Source organism: Solanum pennellii, chromosome 8 (assembly GCF_001406875.1).
Source record: "Solanum pennellii chromosome 8, SPENNV200".
In the NCBI taxonomy this organism is placed as follows: domain Eukaryota; kingdom Viridiplantae; phylum Streptophyta; class Magnoliopsida; order Solanales; family Solanaceae; genus Solanum; species Solanum pennellii.
This window is the reverse complement of record NC_028644.1, coordinates 63,138,391-63,149,760: the sequence shown is the minus strand read 5'-3', so window position 1 is coordinate 63,149,760 and position 11,370 is coordinate 63,138,391. Positions and strand designations below refer to the sequence as shown.

General features: G+C 35.8%; 1 protein-coding gene across 2 annotated transcripts; it reads left to right on the top strand.

Annotated features, from left to right (window-relative positions):
* The first annotated feature begins 642 nt into the window (after positions 1-642).
* Positions 643-8,028, top strand: LOC107026685 (SH3 domain-containing protein 1-like). 2 transcript variants are annotated; one of them, XM_015227751.2, is made up of 10 exons: positions 643-1,091; positions 3,055-3,168; positions 3,608-3,677; positions 3,763-3,911; positions 4,762-4,863; positions 5,102-5,296; positions 6,663-6,725; positions 6,894-7,028; positions 7,145-7,219; positions 7,685-8,028. In XM_015227751.2, exons 1-10 carry the CDS (start codon positions 1,032-1,034, stop codon positions 7,808-7,810), a joined length of 1,089 nt encoding a protein of 362 aa, XP_015083237.1. In that variant the 5' UTR covers positions 643-1,031; the 3' UTR covers positions 7,811-8,028. The 2 variants fall into 2 exon arrangements, with proteins under 2 accessions (XP_015083237.1, XP_027775058.1); XM_027919257.1 differs by lacking the exon at positions 643-1,091 and adding an exon at positions 2,781-2,959.
* The last annotated feature ends 3,342 nt before the right edge of the window (positions 8,029-11,370 follow it).

Below are 11,370 nucleotides of genomic sequence, written 5' to 3'. Positions count from 1 at the left end.
ACCTTAATTGAGACTTTTGTAAAAACAACAAAAAGGACAAAATCAAACAACCACCTTATACCATCCACCAAGATACAATAAAGAAAATGTAAAGGAGAAAAATAAAATGAAGTGTTACATGTCATATCCTAGACTAGAAAGGTGCAAATAAGTTACACACTCTCACATTGTTCCCAAAAGCAAATCCATATAACTAGAATGTTAGAGACATTGCACGAATAAATCCAATAATTCAAGAAATGATCCAAAATTAAAAAAAAAGAAAAAAAAAGTCACACATTTACCTTTTTTTTAAAAAGTTTCTCACTTGATGTTCTCGTACATTGCGGGACTCATTCAAAATGACATTTCAACAAATTTCTTTCATATCTAAGACTAAAATTGAAATCTTAATTAAGGATGAAACAATTCACCATAATAACACAATCTATATTGATCACACATAGAGTCGGTCAACCTTGTACTAAAAAAACTCACTTGATATTCTTAATTTTTATTAAAATCCTCGTAAATTAAGTCAAAATGACATTTCAATAAAATTTTCTTCGTACCTAAAATTTAAATCAAGATCTTAATTAAAAATCAAACAGTTCACCCCAACAATAGAAATTATGTGGTCACACATTCACACTCTAATACAGTCAGCCTTGTACTTTAAAAAAACAAAGAAAACTTGTATTTCTCTCTGTTTTCCACTATCTTTTTACACATCCACTATTCTTCTTCCTCTGCCGTTTCAATTTGTGCAGAAACAGTAACCGACAATTTTTCTCCTATGTCCCATAGCCTTTTTATATTTCTTTCCAACCCCACTTTTTATTTTCTTATTGGTTCTTGCTCTCCTGGTATGTTTTGTTCCTGTTCCTAACATTACCTGTAACCAAAAAAAAAAAGATTCTTTTTCTCCAAGAAAAAGGGCAAACTCCATGTATGTAAAGCACCTTTCTTTGGTTACCTTTTACTTGTTTTTAAGTGGGTCTGAGTCAAGATTTTGAAGTGATACTTTGGGGAAAAACTGTGAAGGACCTAATATGGAGGCTATAAAGAAACAAGCAACTAAATTGAGGGAGCAAGTGGCTAAGCAACAGCAGGTTTGGTTTTTATGTACTTTGCTCATTTATATAGTGTTTTATTTGTTTTTTTTAAGTATTTGGTAGGAGAAGTGACAAGTTACCACTTATTTTTTTTTGGATTAGAGACAAAGTTGAGATAAGTTTTAATCAATTAGCATAGTTTTTACTTGTTTAATTGGATAAAGATTGCATTTTTATTAATATTATTGCTTATTGTGAGTTACTGTATTGTTTGATTATTGGGGTTTGAAGTTTATTTGGAGTCTCTTGGAATTTGTTCTACAGTAGTTTTGGACTTTGAGCAGTGGTTTGAACAATGGGACGTAAGGTAGCCCTGGGAGGATTTATTGAGCTTTGTGTTCCTTTGACCTTGGGATGGATGGCAAGTCTACCATCAATTAGAAAAGTTGCGTGATGCATGTAGCAAGGCAATAACAATCTTCTGCTACCAATGAAATAACAAGTCAGTAGAACTGGAGAAAAGTAAATTTAACTAAGGTTTAGCCTAGTGGTGAGGAACCGCAATCTCGAACCATAAGTTTGGGGGTTCAAGCCAACAAGGGAGTAAAGTAGGAAAGGGCCATTGTTATCAGGGGTGGAGGTTCACCTATATAAAAAGGGTGATTATCCTGACAAACTTTGGAGCTATGTTGTGAACCAATCCCTAGAGCATGTTCTAAAGATGTAAATTTGATTTTCCCCTTAAATTAAGAGGAAATAATAAAGAAGAGTCCCTCAATTTCCTGCAAATTGGCCATTGAGCTTTTGGTATAGGTGTCCAGAGGCTAATATTCTACAAAGAAAGGAGGGGAAAAGGCAGACCAAGCAAAGATCCTACTCTTAGAAAGGGGAATAAATCATTTTTCTGTATGCACATTAGATGTATATGTAATTTCGATAACAATTTGTTGATTTCCATTTTAAGTTGGAGCATGTGACCTTGATTATATACTAAATGAAATTGCGCAATTATACAACAATAAGTTTTTATTTGACAAAGGTTAAGTAATGAAATAGATAGAACCCTATGCAGAAATGGGTTTATTACATGAAGGTAGTGTTACTAGCAATCTTGTGCTGGTTGCTGTTAGCAATCTATCTTTCTTGACTCATCAGTGAATCTGAGGAGATGGCCTGAACATGACAAATGGTCTGATTGTTACTGTATCGGCACCATTAATTCAACTTCCACTGTAAGTTATAGTACATGTCTATCCAGTTCTCCTAGGTGCATCTTTAGGTGTCACAGCTCACAACAGTTGAATTTAATTAGTGGTTCATGCCTGCGAATTTAACCTCTGGCTGGTATGAGAATGCAACAAGACGCTGTTCTCAGCTACTTTCCAGCATCATGCCGTCAACTTAATTTATAATACAATATTTCATTGTAATAATTTGAAATATTATATTTATGAGTTTCTGTATCTCGTATTTCTCTTTTCTGTAATGTTTCGGTCGGGAAAAGAGTTACTTGTGAGTTCTAATTCCTGTTCCTGCTGATCTAGTCTATGAATGTGTTTTTCATGATAAAATCTGAAACAATTTTCCCCAAAATTTTCAAATCACAACTGAAACAATAATGAAATGTGAAAGTCAGTGTACTGTAATTGTTAGATGCAAGTAGAAAGAGGCTCTTCTTCAGACAATCTTCCAAGGTAAACAGGGAACCTTACTCCTGGATCATCTGTCTGGTCTTGTAATTTCTAGAGTTTTGAAGAAATTGAGTTGGACGATAAATAAAGAAGGGCTAAAATGGAGATGACTAAAATGACTTTGACTAGTAATGTTATTCCATAAGTAGCTGACCCTAATAGGTGACTCAAGGTCAACACTAAAGGAGTAAATCCAAAACTTGACAGATCATATACTTGGGTCAAACTTGTAAGGTAATCATTAAAACATGAGTTCAATCATCAATGAAGATATTTTATGAAGGTTCTTGACTTCTATCTGGAAGAGCTCATATTCTTCTTGTTATTAGGCTATTTTGAGACAACTGGGGCACTTGGGCCATGAATCTGTGATGGTCGATGAAGCAGAACTGGAGATTCATCAGCGACTTCAAGAATTATATATGTCTACAAGGGCTGCAAAGGTATAACACCAATACAACTTTGTTAACAATTTTCTGTCTAGTAGGAGAGTCCTCAAACTCAAAGAAGTGAATTGGATCCAATAGAGATTTGCTAAAACTAGGCCCCATTATGCGTATTCCTAATCCTAAATTCAATGTAGGTAGAGATCCATATGTATATATAGTATCAATTTCGATAGGACTGAATGACTATAATGAGAATGCATATAACCCTATTTGGCTTGGTTCAATATAGAATCGACTTGATCATCAGATTAGAAGTTCATAACCTTGGCCATTCCCAATTTTACATGGAGCAGATCTACTAATTCTTTGATTCCAGTTAGTAAGAGGATTTTGAACACTTATTAAAACAATTCTATTAAGAATGTCCTTTTGTTAACAGCATGTGGATCTTTCTTGCAAGGAAAAATCTAACTTGCTGCATTGTGTTTAACAGCATTTCCAGAGAGATATTGTTCGTGGTGTAGAAGGATATATATCAACCAGTAAAAAACAAGTGGAAATAGGTCTGTGGACTTCCATTCATACCTTATGTTGCTTCAGTTATTTAGCATGTATATGGAAGTGTCAGCTTTCAACTTGATCTTGCAGCTAGAAAGTTGGTGGACAATTGTTATAAATATGGGAGCGAGATTCAAAATGGTCCTTCTACCTTGCCAAAGGTTGCCGTGGAATTTGGTACTTCACATGCTGCAATGGAAGATCAAAGGGAAATTATGCTAGGAGTTCTTGGATCACAGGTTAGATCTATGCTTGTTTAGCTTTACAGTCATATGCATTTCCAATGGTATACCACAAAAAAAGGATATTTACATTATGGAGATTGAAGGTCACCTGATGAAGGTCATTATTGTATGTCTTTACCTTAGCATTTTGCCTATTTTGCTCCATTTCTTGCAACGGGATTTGTGATGTGCTGCTGATTGCAGAGGGATTGTGATGATCAGAAGTCTTGCCTAATTTATGAAAATATGGTCTTACCTATTTTGTGGGAGACAAAATGCTTTCTGATTTTAAGATACATAAAATAATGCTTGATAGTTTAGAAGAAAAAATTACTAGAGAGACCAACCAGGCAACATAAAACAAACAGACATGCATAAGGTCCAAAACAATGACCTTCTCACTTTTTGTACGATTAAAAAAACAATGCATCAGTAAGATCTAACTTCTAATTAATCATTTTTGAAAAACATTACGCATTATGTGCTGTGGCAGAATTTTGATCTGTCAAGCGCAAGGCTATCTGTTTCTGATGTCTAAATAACACAACAAGAACGAGTAGTTAGGTATCTCCCTGACATATCATATGATGCATTAAAGTATGTCAAGCACATATATTCACTTATGATGAGAGCATTTTATCTGGGTTCTTTGAACCGTTGAATTTGGGGCGAGATATTTCACTCTTGACAGGTTAAAACTTGCAAATGGTATAACTTGATGAATCTTTTGCTAGTATTATGCCTAGTGCAGTTGAGTATTTCTTTCTTGATTTGATGAGTCTGATGTGACAGACACATAGTGGCTTTGGCCATTTCTTGGTTCATAGAGTACATAGTGTTTGATCATTTTTCCTTTTAGCTGTAGGTTTGTGAGCCGTTGAGAGCATCAATACATGGTGCTCCTTTAGAAGATGCTCGCCATTTGACTCACAGTTATGACAGAATGCGCCAGGAGTTCGAATCTCAGGTATCTTTCAAGCTTCCATTTTTTCCCTTTACGGGTCTGTTGGGGGTTGGGCTCATGTAAAAGGCTGTTTATTAAAAGAAAATAAAGCAAGTAATAGTTAGAAAACAAAGAGATTGTACCCCTTCAATCAGCATATCTCTACACCCTTCTCAAGGAGGTTGTGATCTAATTCTATATCAGGTTACATCGTGTCATGCAAGATACCTGGCAGTTCTAAGTAGATTCCTGCTCTTTTCAGGCTACTGAAGTAATAAGACGTCAATCAAAGTTTAGAGAAGCTTCTACTGAAAGTTTGGCAAAGCTTAAAAATGCAGAAACGAGATTGTCGGAGCTCAAATCTTCAGTGTTGGTTCTTGGCAAAGAAGCAACTGATGCCATGTTATCTGTAGAGGAGGAGCAACAACAGATTACTTTCCAAAAGCTTCTTACCATGGTATTGCTGGTTTCTCTTTGATCATTCAATTTTTATGCGTGTTATGCATGTAGAAGTATCATGATTGGTCTTGGTGTTGTATTGATTGGCTATTTGGCTTAGTTATTTGCAAATTTTGTTTCTCCAAGTAACTTTACTGCACTGATGTACAAGTGGAGATTGTTACATTTCAAAACTATTATCTGTACATCAAGTTGTTAAACATCTTGATTTGTCCTTAAAGAAAGACAAACTGGTTTATTGGAAACAAATGGTGACAGAATTCCACTTTTTGAGGTTTACTTTATGAAGAACAGTGAATTTTACCACTTTTTAGGACATAACTTGTTCTGACATATTATGATTTGTGTTAGACTATAACTTTAACTGCTTAGTCAAAATGACCTTAAATTGATATAACTTTTGGAATTGTAGTTGCTAACTTCAGTCATTTGAAATAAAAGAACACCATATACGTAGAAACTTCGTAGTCTACCAAAAGTATAATAGTTAAAAACGCGTCTCATGATGGAGGAAACAACAACAACATACTAGTGTAATCTCACCATGATGGAGGAAACACATCTATAAATATTAAATAGTAGCCTACATCATTATCTCCGAAGTTGCAGGAGAAGTCTCAAACCTGGTAGTATCTTCGGGAAATCTTTTGGAGGTAAGGTCATGGGAGTGGCTGATCCATCTAAACTCAATGATGCACCCCCTAGACTATTGTGGTGACAATGCAGCTATTGAATTGAAGTCATGTTAGTGATTGATTCAGTAATATCAAAGTTAATGTAGCACGGGGAAAATATTAAATTAGCTAATGCAGCATTTGGAATAACAGGATCATAATGCTAGTTCTTGTAAATGTAGAAAGTAATTCTATTTAGTTATAAATTCCAGTAGCTGTGGGTCAAATGGTCTAGTAACTCAAATATCTGGAATTACCTAGGCATAATGGGGTCATAATCAAAATTTCCCTTCAATTCTGAATAAATGAATATTCTGGATGTAATGTTTTGTGCCTTTTTCATTAATCCGCTTGACTGATCATTTGTGAGATTGGAGATCCCTATATTCTTAGTTATTTTGTTTAGCTTGAGAACTCCTAGATTATTGTTTTCTGCTTTTCTTCCTTATTAATAAATGTTAATACTAAGATCTTCTTCCATTAGAAGTTTAAAAAAAATAAAATCATGGCAGAGTTGCTTTTTCATTTTATTACTTAGTGCAAGAAGTCTAGAACACGTCAGTGAAGTTCAATTTTTGCCGGCTCCTGTTAAAACTACTTCCTTGTCTAACACCATTTTTGTCTCAGCATGGATCACTTCTAATTGTGATCTATGTGATTTATTTATCTAAAAATGATTTTAGCTTGCAGGTCGATGCTGAAAGATCGTATCATCAGAATGTTGTTTCCATTTTGGAGAAGTTGCATTCTGAGGTCTGTAGATTTAAACAAATTTTATTTCCTTCAAGTCATTAGAATAAAACTATTCTATCGGGCATTTTCTGTTTTCTACAAGGGATGGAATCGTAAACATTAACGTTGAGACATAGAGATAAAAAAAGATGGGACACAAATATTTAACCTTTTTTTTCTTGGGGTTAGATGCTTGTAGAAGAGCAATTAAGTGAGTCACCTCCACAATCTTCAAATTCACCAAGAGTTTTGCATGACACAACTTCAAACGGAACTGAGCATCCAGAAGCTGAGGATAAAAGTCCTACCTATTTTATTGCGAAGGTTAGGACTCCTAAAGGGCCGGCATATTTACTTCTACATAATACTCCTTTTTCCTCAAAATCTAGATCTTTCAGTATTCGCCTCAATATTCCTTGATCTCCTCGATTCTTTGATAGGTCATGCACTCTTTTGATGCCCAAGCCGATGGCGAGCTAAGTCTAGAGGTTGGCGATTATGTGGTAGTCCGGCAGGTATTTATCTTCATTTCCTAGTTAAGCTATAGACACATTACACTGCCTCTATGACTGTTGCTTGCAATAACTCATTTCCTAGTTAAGCAATAGACACATTACACTGCCTCTATGACTGTTGCTTGCAATAACTACATGTATTATATTATATGTTTTGGTTGCGTAAGTTGACACTTCCTGAAGTACCTTATGGTATTTACATCAGCTTAAAGAACTTCTGATTAGGATCCAAATCTTGAATACTTCTGTTCATAAGCCCCAAATGCTATCTTACAATTCTTTTGCAATGCTGTATGCTCAATCCTTGTTAACTATTAGTTCTTTTGGTAACTTTTGCGGAGGTATATTGTTAGTTAACAAATAGATGTTTATGTAGGCGATAGAACGATACAATCATTTAGCAAGCAAAATAAGTTGCATTCTAACGAAACTGCATATCATTCTTGTTTAATGTGGTAACTATAGGTTGCTCCAAATGGATGGTCTGAAGGAGAGTGCAACGGCAAGTCAGGTTGGTTCCCCTCCGCGTATGCTGTAATTTCAGACGAAGTAGCAGCAAGCAAAATGGTGGAAACGGATACCACACCATAAGATAAAACACCAATCAGTCATGCTACCTTCATATAAAACTTGTGTTTTTTCTTTGTAAATTTCCACTTTGTATAGGTGTTTGAGGAGTTACTCATTTTGCTTCTTTTTTTTCCTTCTTGTTGTAAATGCATCAAAGCTTATAATCAAGTTCATTATTTGTTGATGAGGGAATTTTGATACAGGAAAATGGATTATTTGTAATTAATAAATATTATGACTAATTCTAGATCTTAATCCCCATCTTGTTGTTGGTCCCCACCCCAAACCTGAATCCCCCCTACCAATATTCGTCAATACAGAATAATTAGTATAAAAAATATCTTAAAAAGTATTAAATTTTCATCATATTTATAGAATCAAAAGTATATTTGTTCAGACCACAGTCCTTACTAACTCTTCTTCCAAGTTTAAAAAGTGGACATTATTGTTATACTACTTGTCTTGTGAGAGTAATACTCCTGTTGCCTCTTTTTACTTGTCCTTTCTCATATTTAAAAGGGGTTTTGGAGATCACTAATTTTGTTGGATAACGAAAATAATAAGAATCATATTAATAAAAAAAATCAATTTAACTACAATTCTCCTTGAGGAATCGAACTCAGGTCTCTACCATCTGGGCTAAAAGCATTTTTTTACTAAGCAATGTCCTTTTGATATAATTTTTTGTTCAGTCGGAGCAAATATGAAAACAAAAAGTGATAAGGTTGATGCATATAATGACACAAGCGAAGGATTATTTAGTAAAGAAACGAAGCAAATTTGCCCTCCAAATCCCAAGCAAGCATGGTGACTTCGTGTCTCTGTCAGTAACTCCCTCTTTAAAAATTTCTGACGAAGCTTTACTACGTCAAAGTGTACTTAAATCCGTCCCTGCTTTTTGTTCGAAAATGAGGAACTGCGTGCAAATAATACTCGTAAGTACTAGTGTTTATGAATGTATGTAATGTTCATATATAATTGCATTATTACATAACTTCCTCTTCTTTTGTTATATATAGCTGCTTACGGCGATATTGCCATCTGTACGTCTTGTCGCGACAGAAAGAGAAGATGCAGATAAATTCAAAGGCTTCCCGGTCGTGATCATTATCCTATACTTACAATACTTGTACCGCTGCTTCATCGCTATTAGAGCTTAGACTGTGGTCCCTAGAGTGGTTCAGTCATTTCCAATCATGCAGTATAATGTTGCGTCTAAAGATGACGTTAGAGAATGTCATATATGTTTGTCTAAGTTTGAGGTGAACGAAGAAGTTAAAGTTTTACCGTGTTTTCATATTTATCACCACTAATATATATTTACATGGAAGTGTAAAATAATGAGTTGTCCCGACTACCGTCGGAATTATAGTGACTTTTAGTATTGTAAGTATCTATTATTGCCTACAAGTAAGGTTTTGAACACGGCGTTCTTTCATTTCAAAGGATGTATTGGAAAACGAAAGCAAGAATATAAAGAAAATTGTCATTTTATTTATTTCTATTTTCGATAAATATTTATTGACAGAGAAAAAAATAGCAAAAATAATCTTCTTACCTTAACAAACTCTAACAACTTCTTCTAATTTAATTAATAAATGTAAAAGAAATATTAAATCTACAAGGTAGAAATTCCTTTTTAATCATTCCCCTTCTGGCGTAACTGACGACCTTTCCTACTTGATTCACATTCACTAACAATACTTATCAATTTTCCTCTTTCCGTAGTCCCAAAGTAGTGCTCGGTATCTCAATCGAACATTTTCACAATCAAAATTGACATTGATATGTTTATATATCCTCGACAAACATAGTCAGAAAATGCACAAGTAAATAGACACAATAACTACAAAAAGTAAGATAATATATAAGAATTAGAACAATTTTTTAGTACCAACCTATAAAATATAAAACAACATACTTACTTTGATTCATCTATTTGTTAGGAAATATTTTCAAGTTTCTCACATGCCAATGGATCTCCAAAAGCTTTGTTGGCATAATGTACATTTGTGTTCTATTCTAAAATAACAATGACATAACTTTGTTGACAAACAAATGTTTTCACTTGATTGGTTATAGCTCCACCCATGACCACCCATGCATCATGCAAATAATACTTGTAAGTAGTGTTTATGAATTTGTAATGTATGTAATCTTCATATTGCATTACTAACTTCCTCTTCTTTTGTTATAGTTGCTTACGACATGGCCATTGTTACGTGTGATCGCGACTGAAGGAGAAGCCGAAGATAAACTCAATGGTTTGCCGGTCATGATCATCATCCTATTGGCAGTGATTGTGATGATTTTCATAAGGTTTTGAACAAAACCGTTCCAAATGTTTACATGTATCAGCTCTAGCTATAAATAGGCTAGTTCGTATTTTCATATTGACAAAGGCAGTAGCAATTGTGCATCACACATTCATTATGTGCATCAAATGTACATTTCATGTGATATTCATACATTACACGTTCATTCTGTTAGCATTTTGTGTGATACTCGTGAATTCTCTGAGTCACATGTTCAGACTAAATTGAGTATTAAATAAAAGTTCCAACATGTTAGTGTGTGGGTATTTAATAAAATAAGGTGTCGTGCCCCTAGGCCCTTACCCCCTCCCCCATCCTCGAGGTGTCATTTTCTGAGGCCCCCTACCACCTTGAGGCCTACACTCACCCCTCGTCCTCGAGGCGTCGTGCCTCGAGGCACTATGCCTCAATGAACCCAACCCCCTGCCCCGACCTCAAGGAACTGTGCCCCGAGGCCCCCAGCCTCGAGGAGTTGTGCCCTGAGGCCCTCCCCTCTCCTACCCTCCACCCCTAGCCCTTGAGGCCCTCTTCTACCCCATTAGCCTCAATGAGCCATGCCACGAGGCCCAGTCGTACCACCCTGACCTCGAGATGTCGCACTTCGAGGCCTCTTCCCACCCTCAACCTCGAGTCATCGTTCCCTGAGGCTCTCTCCTACCCTCTAGACCTCGAGGCGTCATGCCTCGAGGCCTACACCCACCTTTTAGACCTTGAGGCGTCGTGCCCCGATGCCACCTCTCACTTCCTCCCCCTCGAAGCGTCGTGCCTCGAGGCCCTCTCCCACCTCGAGGGGTCGTTTCACGAGGCTTCCTCCAATCCCCCTCCCTCCTCGGCCTCAGAGCGTCGTTCTTTGCGGCCCCCTCCCACCCCTAAGGATAAGGCTTTTTCTTTATTTTTTTAGATAGTTTTTTTTGGGTAAAAATTTAGGTGGGTTAAACTGGTAATGGGCAGGTATCTGAATTTTGGCTTTAAAAATTGGTCAAACCGAGTTGAGCCGTCGGATTGTGTCACGCGTACCAAGTAAGTCTTCTGTTAGTGGGAGGGACAAATGTGCACTGGTTAATTGATGTCAAGAGCATTAATGAACGAAAAGTATGACGAAGGGTATTTATATACCGTTCACAATATTTTGGGATATATTTATTATTTTCCCTTAGATAAATTATAGCTAAAAATGTGATTTAATTTCAACTCTTAGCTATTTATGAATTATTTTTTTTTGGTAGTATTAGTATTGATATTTGACTTTATTTGACTTACTAATTC